This window comes from Falco biarmicus, chromosome 7, assembly GCF_023638135.1.
Source record: "Falco biarmicus isolate bFalBia1 chromosome 7, bFalBia1.pri, whole genome shotgun sequence".
Classification (NCBI taxonomy): domain Eukaryota; kingdom Metazoa; phylum Chordata; class Aves; order Falconiformes; family Falconidae; genus Falco; species Falco biarmicus.
In genome coordinates, this window is record NC_079294.1 from 30,712,642 (window position 1) to 30,739,390 (window position 26,749).

General features: G+C 40.5%; 1 protein-coding gene across 2 annotated transcripts in view; it reads right to left on the reverse strand.

The window, feature by feature from the left end:
- Nucleotides 1–26,749, reverse strand: part of CCDC88C (coiled-coil domain containing 88C) — a 102,233-nt gene that overhangs the window by 33,665 nt on the left and 41,819 nt on the right. For both annotated transcript variants that reach the window (XM_056345935.1, XM_056345936.1), the window contains exons 5-13: nt 17,140–17,198; nt 15,432–15,515; nt 13,930–14,070; nt 12,975–13,159; nt 12,326–12,407; nt 11,722–11,880; nt 5,596–5,742; nt 4,036–4,180; nt 1,354–1,535 (exon numbers count right to left, since the gene is read on the reverse strand). In XM_056345935.1, coding sequence (XP_056201910.1) covers nt 1,354–1,535; nt 4,036–4,180; nt 5,596–5,742; nt 11,722–11,880; nt 12,326–12,407; nt 12,975–13,159; nt 13,930–14,070; nt 15,432–15,515; nt 17,140–17,198 — 1,184 coding nt within the window. The remainder of the gene's footprint in view (nt 1–1,353; nt 1,536–4,035; nt 4,181–5,595; nt 5,743–11,721; nt 11,881–12,325; nt 12,408–12,974; nt 13,160–13,929; nt 14,071–15,431; nt 15,516–17,139; nt 17,199–26,749) is intronic.

Genomic DNA, 26,749 nt, shown 5'->3' on the forward strand with positions numbered 1-26,749 from the left:
AGTTGTTCAAATGATTTAAATTACTCTACACCACAGGTATCTGCTGAGTGCTTTATATGCCTTGATCTCAAATTTGAAGCATGTAAATTAAAGCTGGAGTGAATTACTCATACATAACAGGTCATAAACAGGAGCGTGGAAGGAGAGGTAGAGTGATCTGAACTTTTACAGTTTTTCTTGTTCACAGAAAAAAACCAAGAACCAGAACCGGTCTCTCAGCCTGGCAAAAGAATCTCTCCAGAAGCCAGAATGAACCAGTGATGGATATCTGTTCTCCTTGGTAGAGAAACTGGCACTCTGCTAGTTACAATCTGATAATCCATGACAACTTTTCATATCCAAATTCTTTCTCCCCTTGTCCTTTAAAGCATTCAGTTATCCCATAGGCAGACCAGAGAAGAGTAAAATCTTTGTATTATTGTCTAGCACACACACAGGTTACAGTAGTAATGGGAAAAGAGAAATTAGCCTCATGTTCTGGATAATTTAGCAAAGGTAGGAATGTGGAAAAAACTGACATGGAATTTTTTTTATAGTCAGACTAGCAAGCACCCTCCTTCCCCATCAGCACTTGGCTCAATTAATTAGAGTTCAGGATGCAAGTTACTAGCCAGACAAAAATAAAACTAGTGGTTGGAGGCAAACTGATCACTGTGTTTCACAAGGACAAGCACTGAGCTGGCATTTGAGCTAAATGTAATTACAGTTAACGACAAGCGTAACACACCTATATTAAAATTTATTTTTATAAAGTGATGACCTGCATGTTTGTTACAAAGATTAAAAGAACCCAGATCTTTGCAGAGAGGGAGACACTAGAGAACATCTAATAGCCAAAAGGACAAAACAAACAAAAAGAGTTGATCCAGGACTATGGAGACCTAGTCCTGGAATATTTAAAAGCTTTTTTTAAAAAAGACTTTATTTTTGAAAAAATAAAAAAACCCTGTGTGGTTTATTTGCTTTACATGGAAACAATATTAAAACTTTTAAACAAACAGAACACTTCAGTGTGGCCGTAGTTCCTTATCTAGTAGTGACTGCTAGATGACAAAAAGGGACATAATCAACAGTATAATCTGACACAGGTAAATGAGCACTGAAAGATTATCTTTTATGAAACAGGAACGGTTGATCTTACAATGATGCACCTAAGTAGGCAGTGGAGTAGAAGACAATAGAATACATGAATGTCAGGATGCAATTATATAGATGGGCCCAAAACCACGCCCAATCTTCTGGAGAACATGGGGGAATTCCCTGCAATCCCCCATAGTCCAGGAATGCCCTACAGCCCTGTGTGCACTGTGTTTAAAAACCAAAGAGCACTGTTTGTTCCTGTGAGCAAATTACCTTTTTGCTAAGCTGTTGATTTTCCTTTTCCAGTTCCACAAACTTTAGGCTGCTCTCTCTGGAGGTCAAGGAGGCATCTCTCAGCTCTTGGATTGTGTTCTGCAAGCTCTGATTATCCTTCTCTAGCTTCAGTATGCGACTGGAAGCACACTCATTCAACTCAAACACAAAGGACTTTCTGGCTGTTGAAATATGAGAATCAGAAGGTGGCACCAACCAATTCACAAACATCTCCCTTCCCAGGTCCTTAAGATTTACTTGTAACTGCAGTCAGATCCTCACCATTTCAGCTTGACTGCTAAGTAAACACTGTTAAAAACAGAACCCATTTTCACAGATAACAATTAAGACTTTTAATAAATAAAGAAGTAACTGAACAAATAAAAAATTCAGAAGGTACTTACTTTGCTAACTCTTCTTAAAGTTGCTTTAGCCATGTTAGTAGCATGTTTAATTTTAGTAGCAAAATACACTTTGATACCCTCTCAAGCTTCCATCAGAGGAAATAAATTGAGGTAGAAAGTGAACAATTGTGAAGTGTGTGTTAAAACCAGCAAGATGGTGCATTTTCAGAAGCTAGTGAATATTAGGTATTCAATCATATTTAGCCATGGAAAAAGATTCTTACAAAAGTGAGTTCCAAAGTTTATCTTCACAGCTACTTCATCGAGAATATGCTGTCAGGTACCCAGGTACCCAGGCACAGGACATCCATCAGAATGTTGATCTGAGAGAAGTGTCTGAAGTTGAAACCTCAGAACTAACAAAATTTATGCAAGATTTACCACAGATATTTCATTTTACTCTACATGTTTGTAGATCAAAAGTTTCACTACCTCTCAGCCCTAACTCCCAGCACCAAAGGTTCATTGTTCTGTTCATTTCTTTGCTCAGCACCTTAATAATCATAAGAGCAACCCTCTGTTTCACATGGAATAATTGCTACCCTTCACCGCAAAACCACATTTCATATGAAATTGACTTTAACATTGTCTTTACATCTCAGAAAATCATTTATTCCTCCTAAATAATCAGCACTATTACATACAGCAAAATGAGCACTTTAGAACCAGCAAGTTTCTGAGAATGGGAAAATCTCATTTGTCTCTTATGGAGAGCATCACTCATACAGTTTTGGTTAAATGAAGACTCAAATAGTAAGCTAACTAAACACTCCAGTTGAGTTTTGTCCTGAAGCAAAGCCCATCTAAATTAATTTAAAAAATAAGCATGGGAAAAAGTATTTTGAATAAAATATTCTAAACCAGCAGGTACAATCTGCTACCTGCCACCCTTGCAGACTCAACTTGAAATCCAGGAATTTTTTTTCTTTTCCAAAGGAGCTTTGCAGACTGACTCTATTTGTACAAACAAGCTGCATTCAGAACAGCAACATGCATTGAAATGGAACTTCTTAAACAGAATTGTTATAAAAATAGGATAGCACTTCTGTGAAATAATTTTAAGTTTCATATTCTTAGGGTTTTTTTTTAATTCAGGCTTCCTTCACTGTTTTTCTTTTATCCCCTACTGAATACGAAAGATTACTGACATTCTCATTCTCAGTTCCTCTTATTCTTTTTTCTTTGCTTAATCAGAGGTTCTGGAGGTGCTGAAACCCTAAGCATCAGTGCAGCGAAGGAATCTCACCTTCTTCCATTTTTTGTTAAACCACTCTGTTGAGCAAATTTTGAAAGTTATGCTTAACAGAAATGAATAAATAAGAGAACAAAATTTAACTAGCATCCTTCCGTCTACTACATCACTAGTGAAACCAAATCGGGAAGGGGACTAAACTTGCTATTTGAAACAAGCCAGAAAATTAGTTTTAAGTTTTCCTGAAATACTCTCCATCCAAATTTTGAGATGGAGTAAGTTTTGAGAGAACTGTGTTTTTTCCCCACTCACTAATATAATCAGCAATATCCTTGATTACACATAAGGAGATATAGAGTGCCGTTCACCTCTCAGGCTAAAGTAAACCTGCTTTGCAAGATTAATTAAAAGTAACAATTAATTAGCCATTAATCTTAGTAAAGAGAACTCAGATCCTAGACAGCAAGTAGATTTGACAATTGGTGTCAGGCACACATTCAGTTATTATACAAAACAAAGCTTTTCTTTTAGATAGCTTTACTGAAAACTGAACATCTGCTTACTCTTAATTTGTTCCTTTGTCTTCAAGTTAAACTGTTCCTGGTACACAAAGCCAAACATGCAAGTCTTGGCAGAATCAGGTAAGTAATCAATAGAGGCTGCACATTGACCTGCACAAAATAGCTTGTGTTTCCCAATTCCATTTAGCGTTGTTATTTAAGCTGGTATTACAGACAGAATGAATGTTAGACACAGAAACCAATGCTAAAACCTGACTAGTGAAGGAAGCATTAGTTATGTTTGTGATAGTTATGGAAATCAAATCAACCATTCAAAACACCCCCAAAAATCAGCCAGTTATTTTAACTGCCTACATTTTTTAGTACCTAGTAAAAATAAATGACTTCAGAATACACTACTACTTCCTGGGACTTAAAGACCAGCTAATTGTCTGTACTAATTGTACTAAAGAATACTAAAGATCACAGACTCCTCCCAGCCATTCAGTTAGAAATATCCAGTGTGACATTTCTGTCTACTCTGAAAGAGACAACAACAGCAGCTACCCCAGCTGGTGGTACTCACTATCTGCAAGATCTGTGCTTTTAGACAATTGTTCTAGCTCCCAGCCTAGGTGTGCAGACTCGTTCATGCTCTGTTTCTGTGCAATCTCCAAGACCATGTTCTCCTCCAGCAGCTCTTCAATTCTCTTCTTGTCCGTGTCCCGGTCCTGTGCAAGACATGCATCAATGAAAATGCATATTCAGCTTATCTGTAAGACTGTTGGGTCAGCTGAACTGCTACACACACAACACACATTGAAAACAGAAGACTCTCCTGAAACATTGGGTGATTTTACAATGAAATACATGTACACCATTAAACGTTTGCTGTGGGCTACCATATGTGCCACAGAACACAGTGCAGAGATACCCAACTGGCCCTGTTCAGTCAGCTCAGGTCCATGACACACTTCGAGGGAGGGTGACTGGAGTGAGAACATACTGGGTGATGACAGGGCCAGTACAAGCCAGGACTGGTAAGGCAGGCTGGATTCAAGCTGTCTCCAGAGCGAAGCTCTACAAAAGCATGTAGTATCATGCACTGACACACTGGAGACTCTGCAGATATAATCTTGAATTCTACCAAGCTTCTTCAATTCATCACATCAAACTTGGATCCAATCGTATGGATCAGCAAGTAACATCTGCCTCGTAATCTGGGTTCTAAAATACCCAGAAAACAGATCTGGAGAATGAATCTAAATCCTCTGACTATTTTGGCCATTTGCACTTGTGGCAGCTGAACTGATGCCTCAGACGACCCCAAATTTTCAGAAAGCATTACCCAAAAATTGATCAATTCACCCAAAAAAGCATAATTCAAAATCACCAGCCACTTTTGAAAAGCTAAAGTATGACATGACCCTTATAATGCCCTGAATCAGTCATTAAACTTAACTCCACACAGCATCCTCAACATCTTTGTTTCCAACAGACCCTGTTGGAAACCCTATACAGGCAAATCTACAAGAATTCAAAATATATAATAAGAGATAAAAGGATTGTTAAGTAAAATACATAAGATTAAAGAGTATTTATTATTTCAAGTGGGATTATAAAACCCAATATTCTTTTTGTTTGCAGACAATCTGCCACTTCTTGCGTTTCCTTTTCTATGAAGCAATAAGCCATGTCTCAGACTTACACAGAAAGGATTCTGGAATTTTGTGTCTTTTACAGCAGTAATAGATTCTTAAAGTCACTGGGGGTTTTGTTTGCAATAAGAAAGATCATTTACTACAGTAGATTTCATTTCCTACTTCCATGAGATTTCTACTTAATGGACAGATTTTCGTATCTCTTTCATCTATATGTACAAGAGCAACCTGTATTTTAAAATTGAGATACACCTTCTTGCATAAAATTAAATCATCAGTCTCACACAAAGCAGTACTGGCAGTATTTACACTGTTAACATTACAATATTTCAAGAATTCATGCACACAAATTTCAAACTGAAGACCTCTGTAAATGCAATGTTTATTTATTTGTCTTTCTCCACTGGTTTCTGTCACTGCAATCAGTGGTCTAGCATAAAAATAGAACTTTAAAAAAATAGCATAACGAAAAAGAGAGTGCATACCAGCTCTACATCATGAAGTTTGGACTTCAACTGCAAATTTTCCTTCTCTAATTCATGCAGTTTATCACCACGAGCTCTTGCTATTGTTAGCTGTTCTTCTAGCATAGCCTTTGTTTCAATTAATATGATGTTGTCCTCCCTTAACTCCTAGAGAGAAAAAGTAGCAATGTTAACCTCTTTACAAAAACTGACTTTTCATAGACCAGGTGACTTTCATAAACTGATATTGCAAAACAGAAGAAAGAAATTTGATATGTTTCTCTGTTTCATAAGAAATATTTTTACCTGGTATTTTACTGGGAGATGATACTATGTTTAAATATATGTGAGTCATTAATGCAAAGTAAAATCGTATTTCTTATTGTTTTTTCCTGAATTTTGTAAGTTTAATGGAGTTCCTTTTGCTTTATATGAGACTAGGTCAAGAGGTGGACCAAAGAGACTCAAGATGCAGAAGAACAATTGTTCAATTCCAATTCCACTGTTATAATACCATTTCCTTAGCCAATTCACTGTAGTCCCCAGTTCAAAAGAGATTATTTACTTTCAAGGGATGTTATAGCATATTCAAAACACATTGGCGAGCACTATCCATCAATATATACTATGTTCATATCCTTGCCTCAGTACACTTACATGTAAATGTCTGTTTAATAAAGTTTCTCTCATGGACAGAATTTTACTTCACTTACACAACAGAAGCTGTTTTATACTTATCGCTTATCACACACCCTGTGTGTTAAGCGCACACACACACAAGACCACTAACTGCACAAGCCCATGTTGCTTATCCATTACAGCTTGTGTATCTGTTTTTACTGAGTAAAAACTTTAACTTACTATTCTGCTATAGTCACAGCATTAGAAACAAGTTAATTATACTGCACTCTGAACATTCCTTGCAAAGCAATAAATGAAGGTCTGTGCATTAATGTATCTCACCTTCAGAAATGTGAAATGTCCAAAGCATAAAATCTGGCCATGTATTCTCGGTCATGTTTTAAACACATTTATTAAATTATTAAGATTAAATGGGTACAGGAAGAATTTTTGCCCAGAAAAGTTACAATGGGGCAAGAAGCAGATCATATGATTCTCTAAAGAAAATTTCCGTTCGTCTTTCTTTGCTTTTGTCCCTCCCTATCCCCTCCCCTGCTCCAATGAAATATGCTAAACCAGAAGACGTGCACACAGGCAGGATGAAAAGCTTATGGCTTGGCAAGTTTATTCCTGGGCAACTGTCTTCAAAACATTCTCTCCGCTGACATCAGTGCTTACATCTGCCCTCTCAGACCACAAAAATCCCAACCAAGTAGATTCCTGAAAGATCACCAGGCATGAACAAATGACCTTCACTGCTTAATCAGCAACCACCTTCTCTTTTTTAGTAGTAGAATCAACCTTAACAAGCCTTACGTGGCTCAGTTATTTGGAATTCAGAGGGGAAAAAAAAAAGAAAAAGAAAAAAAAGACAGCTGTAAAGCACAAGTTAAGGGTGTCTGACTGACAACCACTCCTCTTGTCTTTTGATATTGCAGGGGGCCATGATTTAATAGCCTTATTTAGCAAGTAATATTAGTTGTTTGCTGGATCTTGACTGGAGATGGCATAATACAGAAAGTCTACTTTATGTGGTACCATATTGCCCTTGATCTCTCAGTGGGTCAGTTACCAACTTGGAAAACATGAGAGGAAAAATTTCCCTACTACAGTAGCATTAAAAGGACAAGTATGTCAGTGCTTGTGAAGCGGTTCAACTACCACAATTAAAATGTCTGACTATGCAAGTAACTAAAATAATAACAACAATATCGAAACTCTAATTTTACAGAACCTGCATTTTGGGCCAAGTCTGACCCAACAGGGTCACTCTGGGGTGGACAACCTGAAAAGGCTGACACTAACCAGATGGCAGACCAGAGGAAATATATGACATAAAATGTGCTGGGTGTCATGTAAGCTGCCAGAATACCTGTAATGAAACAGCAACATAACAAGAGTTTACTTTGCTAGATCATCACGCTCAATCTGGACCACAGCCTTAAAAAGGTGGTGTCTGACCTCAAAAACACGGTGTCAGAACTATTCCCAAAACTGCCTACCAAGCAGGAACTAGTTACTTCAGTGTTTCATGAAGAGTCAAGTTATGCGCGCCAAGTACATACACATATCCAGGAGCAAACCACGCATCCCTGGGAGCTGCAATACATGGAAGACTGAAGCACTTGCCATAGAGTGCCCAGGAGGGGCAGACATGTCAGTTCAAAGCAGTTCTGATGAAATCTTAAATTAATAACCTGGTGGAATTGCCTGCAATGGTGAGGTCAATGTTGCTCACTGGTGTATCCATGATCTGAGGTTGTCTTAATATTGAAAAGTTTGTATAATTTAAATAATTACTCCATGAGAGCTTTGTAGAGCTACATCTCAAAGCCTGGAAGGTAAAACTGTCCTAACTAATGTCAGCACCAACATCTCACAGAAGTTGCTGGGATAACATAGTTGACCTAAAAATGTGTCTGGCTACAAATCACACTTCTGAGACCCAGGTGGTCATGTGATGCCGGTGCTTCCACTGGGATTAAGGTTTATTTTTTCTTAACTAACAAACCTATCAACATTATTTTGTAACTTTGAGTTTATTTTTAAATCAACAGCAAAAATAGTTGGCTGTCGATTCATTACTTTTTTTTAAATACACTGAATTTACTAGGCAAGGGATTAAACCCCTCTTCATTTTATATCACTTAAATTGTGATGATTTAATATCTAACATATATAAATCCTGCTTTTGTAATTTCTAACATAAATTATATATTGTTGTTTGATCCTGGATCACTGTGATTCGAAATAGCTTTCAGAATGTGCATTGTGTACTCACATGCTCACAATTACCTCTGAGGGTAGGCAGTTGCGCAATCGGGGTGTGCTGCTACTGGAAAACGTTTTTAGAAACTAAGGTAGCAATGAGATTGTTTAAATCTGAAACTAGAGAATTTGCACACCATCCAGACCTAGTTATTAGAGTTCAAACCCCTCCTTTCTGGCAGTTCAGGAGTTGCCTCTACTGAGCCATGACACAGTAATCATCTTGTGACAATCAAACATTGCCTTGGACAACTATATGAAAACATATAAATGTGAGATGAAAACGTTCACAGAAATTCCTCCTATCATCCCGCATGGAAACATGATTGCATCCAGGAGGAAGAAGAGGCAAAGCGGACTCCCTGGCCTCAGAAAATAATCTTATCTGCTGCAGCAGTGCAAGGTTCAATGGAGAGGAATGCTGGAGGGAAGCTTCACATTGGAGAGAAGCACCTCCTTAGAGGAAGCCCTGCATTAAGCATGCTCCCCCGCATTCACAGTTACAATGTCACTAAGCCACCCCAGGAGTAAGGTCTCCAGAGCATATTGATCTCCATGTTCCTTGAAGAATGGTCAAACCAAAATGACATTTCTGAACAACTTTGTCAAGACATACAGAAAAGGAAAACACACATGCCTAAACGTGTTATGCTCACTAGAGAAAGACTTGTTCCTTTTGCAATCCTTCTGCAATAGCTCCTTAAATCTCTTCCTACCACCACTGCTGGTTTGTGTTGTGTGCTTTCAGAAACTACTTGTAAGCTTGTATGCAATTCCTAAAGCTCGTTACAGTATCATACACAGAGTACATTCCATATTTTTCGTTCAAACTACCAAACATGTATATGAACTAAAAGAAAGAAAAGATTTTTAAATGCTCATTAATAGCTTTTTGCATTGATGCACAACGGTAAATCCACTTTTTCTTCCCACTTAACAATTTGACACTGCTTATTAACAACCCTGTCAAGACCCTATGAGCTTTAAGACATCACATTACCATAGAAGAGTAGCTTATGCTGTATTTTACACACATTTTCACTGCTGCGCCTCCCTAAGATTTGTTTTAGAGCTTAGAAAGCCAGCTGCAACCAGTAAATGCCATGAGATGAATCAGCAGTGTACCATCTAGTGGTAAAAATCTCTACCACGTTACATTCCTGCACAAATTTTGCAGCTTGGGATTGGTAAACCAGTTTCTTTGAGGAAGTGGGAGGAAACTGAGCAGTCACTGAACTGACTCCAGCCATTAACTCTTCTTTCGGAGGGGTGGAGGACTTCAGACAAAGACAGAAAACTGAGGGACCATGGCAAGTTGGCTACCATGCACAGCCTTTGTGCTACTCATGACCTTAAAAAAATACAGAAGAGTGCCCTGTGGAATCCTCTCACTGTATCAGCACAAAACCAGTGGAGCTTGCCTGATGCTGCCACTGCTCAACACTGGCAGTCTATGGCTGTGCCAAGACTGATCAGTGATGGAAGAGGGAGTGGTGAGAATGTGAAACCCTCTGGCTATTCTAGACCACAAAGCAGCCTGCAGACAGCTGTGCCTGCCGCACGTTAGAAGAGCTCAGCCCCTACAGCAGCGGCAACTTTTACTAGAGGCCACACTGTGGCCAGAATTAGCAAAGTGCTGTATTGTTGGGAAATATTCTTTGTCTCACTATTGTATTTCAGGGAGGTGTCCTTGGAGAGCCAGCACTCATCTCTGACATTCAATATTTTCACCAAAAACTGACAGGGTAGAAAAGGGAGTAAGGGAAGTTGGAACAAATTTGAAACTGAAGTGGAGGTTTCTTTACTGAATGGTATGTTGAGCAAGATTAGAAGGCAGGCATCAGAGCAGGAAACTGCTGGCTCTAGGACAAGCAAGGAGGCTGAGAACTCAAGAACAGAAATAACTACTCCCTCGATCTCAGATGAAGACAAGACTAAAAAACTCCTTTCCTAGCTCCAACTAAACCATCTGAGCAGCAGGTAAGCTACTCCGGTGCACAGCCAAAAGGGAAATACCAGGATGCCATGCTGATGGCTAGTGTGCCATGTTAATGCACGACTGATTTGCCCGCTTGAGGGAGGATAATAGAGACAGCCAGAGCTTCATACTTCCTAATGTAAACTTGGAATTACTGAGCAGGGAGATAGGCTTTTGTGGTCTATTACTACATTTAATATCCACCCATTTTAGTGAACCTATTCATAAGAAGCAGCAGCTAGCTGGCCCCTTAGGTCAGAGAGGGAAAAAAAAATCACCTACAAAGAGTTTATAGAGCAGAAATAAGGTCTGTGTTCTCAGCCAGAGGCCTGGCAAATGCGAGTTTCAACACCGCTCTTCTACCTCAGACCTGGATTTTATTTAATAGTGAGGGTGTCAATTATTGAACCTTTGTGTGTTCAGCAAGTCCTGAGACTTCACTTGAAGTGTTACATATGTGGATTGGCAAGAGTTTAGGTGAGAACTGCTCAAAGAACTGAAAGAACCAAACATTAGGGTAGTCTGACCTAAATTTAAGGTCAGCCATACTGTGAGCAATGAGTTTGTCTAGATGATCACCAGGGTTCATTCCAACCTGAGTTAATTAATAATTCCAGGATGGGCATAGCTGCGGGTGAGTAAGCTGAGTAACTAGCATTAGTGCTGGAACAAAGCTATAAGTCTCTCATTGACATACCTTACACAGGGCACTAGGGAAGATGCAAATTTTATCTCCTTTCTACTACAAGCAACAGCTGCAAAAAGGGGTGGCTTACATTTGTCATCTAAGGTCATGCTTAAAAATGCCCAGCCTTTGTTGCATTTGCTACAAATGCCTAAGGAAAAACACCCAGACATTAATTCAGCTAATTTATATATGATATTTAAAATGCTGGTCAAAGGAACAACTCTGAAACACAGGGATTTTACCTAAGAGTAAATTTTCAAGGCTAAAGGTCTGGATTCTCTACAAGAGGCATCTAGAAAGGTCTGTCCTGTTTAGCCACATAATGCTGACCTAAGCAGAGTGTATTAAAACTAATGGGTATTATTTATTAGTAATAGTTTAGCTAAACTACTTAGTTTAGCAAGTCCTTCTTGCCCCTGAAAGAAGTTTTAATGTTGCTAAATCAACGACTATAACACACATTATGAAATTTCTACTTGCTCTGATGTTTTGCTACAGTCAGCTCAATGACAAATGACACATGAACTGGTAACACAACAAAAGCCAAACATTAAGGATTGCTCAGCAAATTATTCTCCCAATTTTCACTTGCCTCCATGCGAGCTTTGTAAAAATCTACATCATGAAGTTTTTCTTTGCAACGAACAAGTTCCATCTCAAGTCTCTCCACACGGTTTGCCCTCTCTCTCAGCGAGTCGAGCTCATCTCTGTATGCTCGAGCAGAACGAGCATCTGAGGCCAGGTGGATATTCTGTGAGAAGTGAGGAATAAGCAGGGAGAAAAATCTTAAGTTAATACTTTAAAGCAGGTTCTTTAAATTTTATTTTTATTTATATACTTACTTCTTTTAAACATAGGCAAATACCATTCCCCTAGTTCAGGGGGAAGAGAATTCTTCCACTAGCCAGTAAATTCTCTCTGTGGCAGAGAGGTTGTTCAGCCTGTTGGCACCCTGACATTTCTAATGCCTCATGCTGCATATGCTTCAGGCATTACTAGGCTATTTGCAGCCCAAGATGAGACTGCTCTCACCAGTTAAGCTGAAAGTGTTAGCATTGCATAGCCATAATCAAACAGGTTGCTGGAGTAACTCGATTTCCTCATTAAAACACAGACATACTTGCATTTTTAGCCTCACACGGAAAGAAGCTTTTTTAAATAGGGAAGACTGTCACAGTAAAATGAGCCCATCTTACCTCTTGTTTTATTTTTTGCAGCTCTAGAGTGAGCTGCTCAACTTCATGTTTAGAATCTACAAGCTGTTCAGACTTCTCTTCCCTGAAAAGGTAGAAAAATCTTAGCAATTACACACACACAAACAATACTGATTATATGGACTCTACTAGAAATCTGGAAAGGAAGATAGAAACTTCCTATCAAATTTTGAACATAAAGCCTCTTTGTCATGACAGCTTCATAAAAGCAAGAGGTTTTTTCTGATGAACCTTTATCAGGGTTCTGAGCTTGCAACTCTGTTTTTATACTAAGTACCTCTGTTTAAATCTCATTGCTGCTACTGCTGTCATAGCTAGCTTCACTGGCCTCTGGAATTTCCACTAATAATTAAGAAGTGCAGCTAGCAGTTGACATTTTGAAGAGCAGAAGAGAGAGATAAGATGCAAAAAGAAAAATGGAAGTAGCCATCACTCTGTATTTAAAGATACAATGTGTCTTAAGAAAGAAGAAAGCTTCCTACTCTCATCAATAAAAAAAATTTCTAAAAGATGTGATTCTGAGAGCTCCCATAGAGGCCAGCGTACCAAAGCCAACAAGCACCTGTATTTTCAGGATGCACAAGACTTAATATACAAGTCTCTCTAGAAGCATAAATCACTCATGACTCACAGCTCCTGACGGATTCTTCTCAATTTAGCTTTTGTGTCTGCCAGCTCAACTGCAAGGTGCTGCTTGTCTTCATTAGAAAGAGGGCTGGCTGGGTTTGGTGAAGAATCTGGACTTGGTGCTTTCAGAGGACTTAGTGGTTGCTGAGACTGCAGATAATCTCTCTCTTGAGTGAGATCTACAATGACCTAGAAATACAGGGAAGTATGTAGTGTCAAGAGACAAACAGTATAACTATACATTGTTTTTCAAGTATCTAAAAATTATTTATAAATGTAGAAAATTATTAGCCTGGCATTATACAAAGTTCAAGTGATACCAGGTGGGAAGGTTATACAGAGGAGAAAAGCAATCTCCACTACGCTCAGACCACTAAAATATTCTCCTTCCAATGCTAAAAATAAGCAGCCTGTTTTGCTTGGAGAATTCATAACAAACCTATAGTAAGTAGCAGTTTTAATTAATGCAATTATAGTCAAAAGCATGACAGAAAATTAACAGGTTGAAGAAGGGGAGAAGCCTCCTCCAGAAATCTGAAGGGAAGGAAATGTATGAGTCAGCAACAGATAGGGCTGTCTTCACACAGAAAAAAACTAGAGAAGACACTGAAACCCATGATGGTAGATACAATGAAGAGACAGGCAAGCAGCCACTCAAAGACAAATGACTGAGCAGACACGCAGAGACAACAATCTCAAGACACAGTTGCAACTTCAAATATTTTACTCTCTCCACAAAGTGCAGAGACCACTCCACTCCTCTGTACCACTCATTTCACCACACCTTAGTATTTATGCAAGAATCAAGAGTGAAAAATCTTTCTACGGATTTTCAGAGGTGTAGTAGAAAGGCACAGAAGAAATAGAAACCCAGTGCACAGACATGACACAAGAGAAGGAATGGAGCCTGCATCTGCTGCTTCACATCAACTCTAAATGGGAGAGAGAAGTCATTGTACTTCTGTGCATTCATCTCTCTCATCAATGAGCCTCTTGAGGTGGAAAACCATATTCCTGGAGAGAGACTCTAGTTCTTCTGGGGCCATGTCTGGGAGCTCCAGCCACTGCAAGTCGAAGACATTCTCCTGGTTGTGAGTTACCTAGGGACAGGAACAAAAAAAGATGTCTTTCTACTGGTTGATTTGTGAATTTGTTCGCCGTATACACTGCATCCTCCAGGTTCTTCTACTGATCGATTAAAAAACATATCACATTTCACTAAAAACAGGTTGTAAAAAAACAAACACAACTACCTTAACATAACATTACCCAGAATTTTTTCTATTTATAATTAAGGCTTTTAATAATTAATAATTAAAATAAATAATAATTAAAAAATTATCAGATACCTACTGTGATCAATAGCACATGTACTTGCATATCAGGAGTATGCAACTGTCTTACTGCAAGCACTGAGGTGGTCACCACAGCGATCTGAAGGGACCGAGACCACACTGAACAGTTAGGCTGGTGTCTCACTGAGAAGAAGCCCTGCTTTCCATGAATTTGCAATTTGCAGCTGATACAGCTGGGAGGAGCTGCCTTTGTCTGGTTGCTGCTAGCAGTGTACCTTTCAACAGCCATCATACCCAAACCGATTTCCTCTGAATCATTTAGCAGAAATGTCAGGCAAGTCTCTCAAGCTAAGTTAGAGACTGTTGTCCCCGCTCTTGTCATACCCATGTGCTTAATTCATCACAAATTATTTATTTTTAAACCAGAACTATTTTTTTAAAGTGTTAAGAAAGAAGTTCCTGTCTTAAGACTTTCACTATTTGTTTCTCAAATCAGAGTGTACTGGGCTTTCTACACCTGTACACACTGACTATCAGCCACAGCCAGTGCCTGCTCCCGGCCAGGCACATCCAGCAGGGGCTGTTTCAATACAGCTCTCCTTCGGGTCGCCAAAGCAAGCTGGCTCCTTCTGCAGAAGCCTTAGAAATCCAAGAATTCTTGTCATTGAAACAAACTTCTCTTTAAAACCAGACTATACGCCCAATTGTAGCGGCAGAGTACACTCTTCAAGACCATCTGAGCTCAGAGGCCACTGTCTGAAGCAAGCCACTGGGGAACCTGTGTTTCACCTACCACAGGACTCGGGGACTAAGTGCTTACACCATTGCTACAGGGGACACTGCAGCTTCTAAGCTATACGTGCTTTTTGGAAATATTATGCATATATCCTTACAACAATTCCTTCTAAATAGCCTGTAACTGGCAAGCAAGGCATTTACCACTGCATCTCTTTAAAACGCCAACTGAGCCAAGTAATGTTCCAAATGCCTATCATTTTCATCTTATAATTTGATTGCAGTAACATATTCCATTTTTTTTTTTTGTGAAATTCATTAATCCATTAAGAAATTCCAAGCATTAATATTTCACAGCAAAAAACCACAACCCTGTTACATCAAGGAAGGGAGAGGTAAAAAGTCAAAACGGACAATACTGAGAGTCCTACCTCCTGAATGTGTGATACAATGGCAGCTTGGGTTTCAATATCCAGTTGTTTTATTCTTTCAATAAACTCTTCTTTTCTTTCACACTGTTAAAAGAAAAAAAGACAACCTGAAACAGTGCTACCCATCCTAAAACCTACTGCACCATTTTTCACTTAAATAAAAAAAATATCTACACATTGCTAACAACAAAATGTTTGAGATCTACACTCTGTCATGCTAGAAGGTATAATACTTCATTGCTCCATATGGAGCATGAACCAAACTACGCATTAAATTATTTAAACCTTTTACAGTCATTAAAATTAAGGCTAAGTTAAATGGCTGGTTTTGCTCTCTAAAAACAAGTTCAACATGCAATGAGATCAAGAGGTGGGGCAACAGCCGGAGAAAATCATCACAGCTTCATTAATAGAGCTGCACAAACATAAACCTACATTTACATTGTATCATTTAACCTGTCTGCTTTGCTGTTTGCATTTTGCTTGGTTTTGGCAATGAAGAGAAATGCATCACTTCAGATACTAGCCACATCAATGCATAATGTTGCTTGTTAGACTAAATCAACATGTGCTTTAGATGAAAAATGGGGTTGAGAAACATTTTGGATAGAAATGAGTGACATTTCAGACAAACAGATTTTAGTAAATCTTTTACTTAAGGTTTTAGAAGAGACAGACATCTGCTATTTGTATATCTGTGATTGTACACTACCAACATTACTGCCTTCTTGTAACAACTCTGCATTGCGGAGAAGTTACACGCTACTTTTTAAATCCATTCTAGTATACTTTTGCGCCTGGTTCCGAGTCTCAACCATCCCTTCCAGTAGGGAGAACCTCAGACCCATAAACGGGGACTGAGGATGCACCGCAGCTTGCCAAATTAGACCTTTATCCTTTGTGCTGCAATGCAACACTGAGACAGTTCAGAGCAGCCATATGTAGACAGCTTTACCCTGACATAATTGACTTGACATAGCTGAGCAGGGTAAGTGTCCTAAGGCATGACAAAAACACTAGACAGACCTACAAACAAGGTCAATTATAAGCAAAGGCTAGCCTGCAACACGTCTATTGTTTATCACCCACAGAGTTTGGTGAGCAGAACACTGATTTCTTTATCCAGTAACAGTTGTGCATTTCTGGGGAGTTTCCCATATAGATTGCCTGTCCATTTATTTTAACAAATGCCCCATAAAAATCCCCACATGAATATACAAAGTATATATTAATTTTGGATTTTCTACACATAATATTCAATCAAAAGACTATGCAAATAAAATCAGGATTCATTAAACAAATGTTTAGACTGTTGGATTATCTATTTGTTTATCATTAATATGTACTGTTCCACTCCGTATTTTAAAATGGTAAGAAAACTAACAACAGTATTGGTATCAAGAACGCTGTTTAAAGCTTATCTCTTCCCACTTTGTTATCAAAAGTAGACTACTTAGCTGCAAGAACACATATCCGTGCCTGATTACACACTGGCAACAAATTGAGGCTACTGCTATCATAAAGTGTGCTTCCTTTCCCCTGCATTTCTTTCATTCACCTATTGTGTCTTCTCACAACTTCAGCTCACAAGCTGTCTTGAGCTGGAGATCTGTTCATACAGCACTGATCTTTGGATGGATTTTCTCAGTCCAGAAAAAAGTAAGAGATTCAAAAAAATCTTATTTTTCAAGCCTTAATGAATGATCACCTGTACGGCACATCCCAGAACCAACAACAGCAGCTTCTTGATTTCATCCATACTTTTACCTAGAGAGGAAAAAAAGGAATCAGTACATATTTACAACAAATTGCATGCTTGCAAGTGATCTTTCTCAAAACATTCTCCTGGAAAGAGAAGACCTTTGAATAAGTGCCTGAACAATATATATGTGTCCATTATAAAATCCAGTAAGACCTTTTTTTCCTCTACGTGTTATCCTCACCCACATTGTCTGATCAATGCAAGGGGGGAAAAAAATCCTCAAAATAGTTCAACACATATGCCTAATGCTTGTCCTTTGTTTTGTGATTGACGAGGGTGCAAAAAAGCCCACCAAACCACCACCACCTCCAAGAAAAAAACCCCACCAAAACAAAAACACCCTAGGCAGAAGCGAAGAAGGGTTAGTCTCAAAAAAAGAACTTATCCTAAATTGTCTGTCTGTTAAATAGTTGCCACTCAGACTTCCCAAAGCTGAATGCCATTCCATGCACATAAATTATCTCCAAGAAATGTTTTCGCAAATAATTTCTGCCTCTGTTCTGCATCAAAGCCTGTTCACACTTTGAAGCACAAACCTCGTGTGCTAAGAGGAATAAAAAGTGAGTTATGTAGAAGGGAGAATATGCAGCTAACCATATGCTTGGGGAGCGGTGGGGAGGAGGAGACACATGCAGGTTGTTACTGCAGGGAATCCTGCTGTGATCAACAGCCCTGCTGGCTGCCTCCTAAAGCTAGGAGAGAGAAAGCAGCCAACCCCAGATCTTGTTTCAACAAAACTATCATGACCATTGTTGGGTAGTAAAGAAAGTTACATGTATCCAAGTCAGACAAAGGGAGATGGAAGGCAAGGAGCTTCAATATGGAAATTTAAAAAAATCATTATGGAAAAGCTTGTCCTCATCCACACTGGGGGAAGAAGAGGAGAGAGAAACAGGCTGTGTACAGTTTTCTCTCATCCCTATACTTCCTGACACAGAGCGTATAACTGTGGGATAAACGCTTCCATTCTATACCCCACTTGGGTGTTCAATTGCTCCTATCACTGTATAGACAGACAATTTCTGAGTGCAACTGTTCCTCCATCAACACCATGCCCTTGTAAGGCTGCACCGGCAAAGTTAGAGGCATGTACAGGACCCAAGGCCAGGGAACCAGAGTTAAACTGACTCATCAATTAAGCTGCTGCAGCCCCCCCAGACACACAAAGGCACACTGACCTATATTACCACTGGGGTTACTTCCACTCCCAGAACCTTGCAAGCCAGTGCAGCCACGTGCAGGCAGCTTAGGAACTAACTTGTTTTCCAATTTCCTGATTTTAGAGCACACAAATGCTCTAAACCACTCTTTGCATGTACCTTACCTGTTATAAAATTTTTCTACTTTTAGGAATGTTGATCTTTAAAATATTTCAAGAATGCCCTACAGAAGTTACCAGTATACTGTATGAATCAACACTGGAATTCTCAATATCAAAGTCCCACATTATTTATTAACTGTTAAGATTTTGCAAGCAGGAATTCTTCCCTTCTGCAGAAACAGACATATTTAAAATATGCTAGTTCACACTTCACCCTGTAAATACAGTATTGTTTATTTCCCTGAATATTTTAAAACTGTTTTTGAAAGTCATACAATCATTCTTACTCTTCTCTCCATATCTAGCAGAATCCATGGCTTGCTCTTTCCTGAAAAATTACAATGTAATATACAAATAATATTTCAGTCTGTGAAAGTCTGATTGTTGTGTATGATTCTGAAAAACACAACCTTAAACATAGACAGTGTCAAAAAAAAACCTGTCAGCAACAACAAAAAAGTATCTGTTACTTCATGAACAGTTCCTTTGAGGGCACTACTAGCCCAAGAAGAAACTTAGTTTCGTCGGAAGACAATTTTTCATGAAACTGAGTTCTCATTAGAGTTTCAGCACTGGGTTTCATTCTGCATCAGCTTCAGAGGAGATTCAGACCAGGGCTTAAAAAGAGCATGCCTGTGGGACACAAGATTAAGTTGCCAAGTTATGGAGAGCAAGTGACTTCAGTGCGCGTGTGTGTCTCATTCTTCCGAACTTACTAAGGGCAAAGCATCTTCTCTATGGCAGACTGAAGGAGTAGACACCAAACAAGCACTCTAACCCTTGCACGCTCTGGGCACCTTCACCTGTTGACCATATATCCCAATCCACGCACCACAGCATCACAACTATCCTCAGGGTGAGCCTAGTGGCTTGAAATCACTCATTTAGAAAACATCAGGGTTACTTTCCATCAGTGAGAGCATCTACACCATCCTCAAGACAGGCAAGCTACTTAAGCCATTCAGGCCATACTCTGCCTCTCCGCACCAAAAGTGGGGGAGGCTTTGCTATTCTCTGCACGAGATAACAGATGGGCATCAGCGATGCTGCATGACCCTGTGAGGTGAAACACCTACAGGTATTAATACTGCAGAGAACCTTAGCAAGGTCAACCCTGCTCTGCCACCAAGGGCTGACCCTGCCTGGAAATACCATGCCAAGACCTTGTCCGCACGGGAGCCCTCCCATCACGAAGAGGAGGCAGACACAGCAAGCCCCTTGGGCAGCAAAGGCCAAGCCAACGTTTATAGAAAGGAGTGAGAAATGTAAAGACTCAACGTAAATGTGAGATTATTAGCTTGCTACTGTTTTAAACACAACATTTGGCAGTCTGCTCTCCCTACTGGCAGCTTTCACAGAAAACTTAGCTGTCTGGATTTTTCCAAGATTTCTTTTTTAATAAATTATTTTATGCTTGCAGGCACGCTATGCACGTATAAGGAAAATTAGATTATACTATGCACTAGAAACACTTTCAAGGCTGGAAGGTCTACTTGGCAGATCTTTGTCAGCCACAGAAGTGTTTCAGAAGACCACGTATGACTGCTTAGAGTTCAATCCCTTGGGCTTCATTCAGAAGCTGTTTCTCATGGGGTGGAGGCAGTTTGTTGGCATTAAGACACTCCAAGATCACTCTCACTCAAGCTAGATCTGAGTAACATTTTAAAGCCTCATAGAATAACATTATTTACAGAAGATATTCAGAAGAAATAAGGTATGAGTATGAAAAAAACCTCACTATCCATCTAAAGTGCTTTAGAGAGAGTTTTCAATTAAACCTCTGAATGAGCCAGGAAGGGATTAGTTACCCCCCCTCCCCTTTCATCTCATCCCCCAGGAAAGCTGAGATACCACAAGTTTAGGTGGAGTGCCCAGGGTTACTAAGTGAATTGGAAGCCCATCTACAGTTATTACACAGCACAGCAGCTAAGTTCTGCACTCAGGACAGTGCATTTATCCTGTAATGCATGTTGAACAAAAGCAAGCGATCTTTATTCCCAATTCAGTCACATCTCCTGAACAGCGAATGATTCTGCAGCGTTTCTCAAAAGCCTTGATTTGCACTAACATGGCGAGGTGGTGCAACCGCACAAGCAGGAATGTGCAGGCTTCCCTAGGCTGGCACATTGGGATGACACAAGTCCTTCCTAGACGGTTGGGAAGAAAGTCTGCTGGGTCCACCCAGGCCTATTAGCAAGCCTTACCAAGACAGTGTCCTCCTACAACCTAGGATGCAAACACTTAGGTCTGGGGCAACTCCTTTCACACAGGTACCTACAAGCTGGAAACAAATGGACAGGATTGAAACTAGCACATAAACAGAAAGGTGCCCATTCAAAAAAAAACCCCACACCCTCTTTTCTTTTACATCTTTTTGAAAATTCCAGGGCAGATGCTCTCAGGCCATGTATTTGTGCCTGCAAGGGAGCCAGCCACCTGGGGGATTTGAATAAAGACCATCTGCTCCCAACCCTGAGAGAGGGCCAGCAGGTTTTCTGGAAAATAAAGGAAGGGAAAGCCCGAGCACCACCTGTGCATCCTGGGAGCCTCCCTGTGTCAGAGCCAGGAGACCCCTCTGCTCTCACAGGGCGACAGTGGGTGGGAAACAGATGGCAGGACTCAGGGAGAAGGCAGGCAGAGGGATTAGGAGACACAACAACAGTAAAAGGAGGATCAAGGTACAAAGACCACAAATTATTAAAAAAAAAAAAAAAAAGAGGGGGGGTAGGAAGGATGTCAGAGAAAACAGGAACAAGACAGTCCAAGCATGTGAAATCTTGAGCTTTTGCCACTTCTTTCTGCACATCTCTACTTTGATGCTCCTCCAGCAGAGGAGAGGGCGTGCCAGCACGTGTAGTGCTACACGTGGCAGCTGGTGGATGTGCAGAGAAGGTGGAAAGGGGTGAAACACAAGTGCCATTTTTCCCAACTGTCGCAACATCCTGAGTGTGAAAAGCTGAATGCTAGATTTACACTACTGGGGCAGTGTTTTGTTATTAACTTTACATTTTATGAACCTTTGTGCTTCTGGAGGATTGTGAAACAAAATAAGGAAGGAAACCAGACATGAAAAAATACCCCACTGAGAGTAGACATCTTTTATGATTTTGATATAAAACAGTTTCTATAGACACTTGTTAGCATGGACTTCAGGCTCTCATTCACAAACTTAACATGTGATTTGAAAAGGGGATCTAAATAGCAAAGCTTTTTGAAGAGACAGAAATGAGCCTACTTCAGGCAAATAAAACCTCATTTCCATTCTTGGTCTGAAAAAAGTTAAAATTCCCCCCCTCCCAATTAACTATGACTGTTTCAAAGGATTAACTGCCATCAGTTTCCAAGTACACTCACTAGCTGTGTTAAACTAAGCATGTCTAGGAAACTAAGGAATTAAACAATGTCTCTAAATAGAGTTTCAGGACCAGTACTGTGTACTGATATTCCTTGTGTGGGCACATGAATGAGTTGCCATTTATAAGGCATGCTAAAACCAGAGGTAATTATAAAAGGTGATTACAGTGACTGTGTAGATAATAAATATGCTGATGATTCTCACACAGAGCACAGGGGGATTTGTGGTGCAGTAATGAATTCAAAAAGCTGTTCAGCAAGAAAAAACACAGAGGAAGAGAAAAACAGAGAGGAAATTTAATAGTAGTAGCTGTCTATTGTACAGTGCAGTGAAGAGAACAAATCCTGCAACATCAGCTGCATAGTTCTGCAAGTCAGATTCCCGGGAAAATTTTATAAATCCTTTAATTAAACTTTCAAGTTTCTTTTCAGTTCCCTATATTTTAGAAAAGTCAAAGCCTTCATCTTCTCACAAATATTTTTGCAACTTCTATGCCCATGGCCAAATGAACTGAAGCACAGATTTGCCACAGCCTAGAACAAAACAATTTAGAGGACGTGAAAGCAAGTAAAATTCCTAAACCCAGCAGACATGTGCCTTCTCCTATGCAAAAGCCCGACTGCTACTTCATTTTTATTTTTATTGCTGGCAGCTCTGTTTTTCCGATAGCCTCATGTTCAAAGCAGAGCTGCAGAAGCCCTGTCTCAACTGTTGAGTACCAAATGAGAGCTAAATAGCAAGAACAGCATTCTTAGCTTTAGAGCTGTTCAGTTCATAATTTAACACACGTAACAACACTTTTGGCTGTGTTTTAGAAGGGAAAAGTGAGATTTGCAGATAGCACTGGTGAACAGACAGCTCTGAAAAACACGTATAGCAAAACATCACATGGGCTCTTTACAAGGAGTAAGTCACTGAAACTGTTACACAGTGAATCATACTGAATGATCTAACAGCTCTTTAGTCTTGGACCTATGGAATCAATAGTCATCAGGAGCCTTCCCATCTCAAACAGTACAAAGCCACACTCTTACCCATTCCATGCATGTGATTGTGGGATCTATTTTTCTTGCTCTGGTCAAGAGGAACCTTTCATTCAGATAACTTACCTACAGCGTAGAGAAGGCAAAACTAGGATTTCACCACTGCCTCTCAGACCCACCCCAACCCTGCAGACCGCCTGCACCTCACTCTCCAGCTCCCAGTACTCCTTGCATCGCCCCAGCACTGTCTCTGCAGATACCTCCTCCAGGATTCTCCTCCTACTCTCTGAGTCTCTGTCCTGGACTGGATAATGGATCCCAAAAGAGGTTGTTCCTCTACCATTGCTGTGGCTTTACAACACTTTTACAATAACTGTCTCCATCATTTCTTCCCTCCGTACTGCTGTCACCCCCAGTCTCCTCGATTCTCTGTGAGTTTCCCCTGGTGCTTCTCTGTATTCGTGCCAGAAGCACTGCTTCCTGTGCTGCTTTATCCTCACATCTCTATCTTATCTGCAGCCCTCCTTTAGCTCTCTCACTAACAGAGAGAATCACTCATTTCACTTGTTTTCTCCCCTCCCAAGCACCCCTGCCTTCCCCTCCCCCTGCAACACACTCAGTAACAAAGACATCAACCTGACAGTCACCTGGCCATCGCTCACCCACACTGCTCACTCCAGCCTATTCCTGCATTCAGCCTTTTGCAGTGGTTTTACTAACTTCTCCAACAGCCTTCTCCTCCCTGTTCCCTCTTTCCAAGCTTCCCATCAGCCCTCAGCCAGGTTCCTCTTCCTGAAGGAAGTTGTAGTTCTCCACTTCTCTAACCATTCCTTCAGCACATCTTACCAGTGACCATCTACTGAAGGGTAAGATCAAGATGAGGAGCTCTTGAAATCCTGTCCTTTAGAAACACATTCTTTGGAGCAAGTGCATCTCAAGTCTGTCTTTGGTCACCACCTTCCTCTGTAGTGTCTAAGCCTGGACTGGTTCTCAAGACCATTGTGTAATATTGCTAAGCAAGAACTTCCTATTTTTTATACACACCCACACCATTAGTTTTAGACATCGAGAAGTTACATTTTTGCATTCTTTATCGTCTCTTCCTGTGTTCTGAATAATGCCAATGCAAAGTCAGCAATGGATAAAATACAAATTTTAGAAGACTGCATTTTTAAAATAAACAAAAACCACAAAAACCAAACCAAACCACCACATTTTAAAAGATGTCAGAAAGCGAAGCAAAGAAGCTGGAAGAAAGGAACACATGGAGGACCGATATCTTTCCTACAAGAGACACATCAGGTACTTTCTTCTAAGAAAGATCGATCTAAGGTACTGAAAAAAAAACAGCAGGTCAATGATGGGCAATTATAGCTAAATACAGGACAGTTTTCAAGTGCACAGCTTCCCCAGGAGCCAACACTATGGTTAATGCATTATGAGCCTCCTGCCAGCTGTCGCTCAGGAATGGCCATGACAAGAAACCAGCCAGCCTTTTCCATTGACACTTTGCCAGCAGAGACACTGCCTTGTTGGCCCAGACATCTCTATTCACTAGCATTCTTGACACTAGCAGCCCAGGCTCTGTCCATTCCCCATATGACCAAGAAAAGCAACAGCTCCTCTGTTTCTATTTTCTTTTCCACCCATGACAGTAGCCTGTACAGAAGAATTAAGACTGGCATTGCAGATTTTAATCTGCCAGCTGAAGTACATGCCTTACTCACAGCTTGATGTTACTGCAGAAGCGCCAAGACTATGAGCTTCAGTGGTCCAGCATTTTTAAGTCAATATTCTTTTCTGATATAAACACCTTTTTTGTATGTATACACACTAATGCTGCTAAGAGCAGCAAAATAAAAGCTTCAGCCAAGGTTTCTACCATTTGTTTGTCCTGGAGATGCCAACTACCCCATCACTGCTGACAGGGTTCATCCAGTTTTCCTTCTTTGGTAAAAACAAATACATTGTGCTTGGCACTAGCATAGGACTAAGGCAGAGAAAGAATGGGCATGGAAAAGAAAGTAAAAACCACAGCAACAAAACCTTTAATTTCAGAAATGTGGTTCTAAGGAGAAATCAACTTTGTTTTCAGACTAAAGAGCTTTAATTTTGTCTCACCAAACACAATGGACTCTGGACATGAGCTCACTGGCTTCCAGGTCACTTTTGATGTGATACTTCATGTGACAGATGTCCTTGCATAGACAACTAGGCCAGATAGATGTTTTTCTCCTTTTCCATTCTCTTCCTCACTGTTTTTCCAATTTGTCATATATGTACTTTTCTCTCCACATATTTTTCTTACCACACTTCATTTGCAACAGTTTCCTCGCACTTTAGGGCAATTCTACAATAGCCTTCTGGCATGTACATATTGGTACACCTGAACTGATCATACAAGCACAGAGGACAGAAAAGCTGGAGGACAAATGATTCACCTATGGCAGACTACATCCTGGGTCACTTGCAGCAAGGAGTGAAGAAACAGGACTTTCAGCAAACAGTTGCTGCTCTAGCTTTGTTAAGAAATCACTATGACATGTGTGTGACATGCAAACACACAGATATATTTCTATGTACAGGTATGTAAATATAGATGTTACATATTAGATACATTGAACTGTGAGACTCAGAGGTACTATTTGTAGTTTGGCTACAAACACATATAGTTAAAAACATGTTTGTAATTTGGCCTGTTAGGAGACTGGTTGGCAGAGTTCCTTGGGAGGCAGCTCTGAAGGGGTAAAGGAGCTCAGGAAGGCTGGACATTCTTCAAGAAGGAAACCTTAAAGACACAGGAGCAAGCTGTCCCCGTGTGACAAAAGACAGCCAGCAGGGAGGACTGGTCTGGGTGAACAGAGCGCTCTGGCTGCAACTTGGGGAAAAAAAGGAGAGTTTGTGACATTTGGAAGAAGGTGCAGGCAACTCTGGAGGACCACAAGGACGTTAAGAGGATATGCAGGCAGAAAATCAGAAGGGGCAAAGGCAAACAGAAGTTAATCTGGTTATTGCCATAAAAGACAGTAAAAAAGTATTTGTATAAACACATTAGCAACAAAAGGAGGGCTAAAGAGAATCTCCATCCACTACTGGATGCAGGAGGAAACACAGTGACAAAGGATGAGGAAAAAGCTGAGGTACTTGATGCTTTCTTTGCCTCTGTCTTTAATATAAGACCAGTTCTCAGGGTACCCAGCCCCTCGAGGTGGAAGACAGGGACAGGGAACAGAATGAAGCCCCCATAACCCAAGGGGAGATGGTCAGTAACCTGTTACACCACTTAAGACACACACAAGTCTATGGGGCCAGATGGGATCCACCCCGGGTGCTGAGGGAGCTGGCAGAAGCTCTCACCAAGACACTGTCAATCATTTATCAGCAGCCCCGGCAAACCAGGGAAGTCCCTGCAGATAGGAGGTTAGCCAACCCGACACTAGTCTACAAGAAGGGCAGGAATGAGGATCCGGAGAAACTACAGGCCTGTCAGCCTGACCTGGGTGCCGGGGAAGGTTATGGAGCAGATCAGCCCGAGTGCCATCACGTGGCACGTGCAGGACAATCGGGGTTCAGGCCCAGCCAGCATGGGGTTATGAAAGGCAGGTCCTGCTTGACTAACCTGATCCCCTTCTATGACAAGGTGACCCGCTTAGTGGATGGGGGAAAGGCTGTGGACATTGTCTACCTGGACCTTAGGAAAGCCTCTGACACCATCTCCCACAGCATTCCCCCGGAGAAACTGGCTGCTCGCGGCTTGCATGGGTGCACTCTTCCCTGGGTAAAAAACTGGCTGGATGGCTGAGCTCAAAGAGTGGTGGTGAGCGGAGTTACACCTGGCTGGGGGCCGGTCACAAGCGGTGTTCCCCAGGCCTCAGTACTGGGGACAGTGCTGGTTAG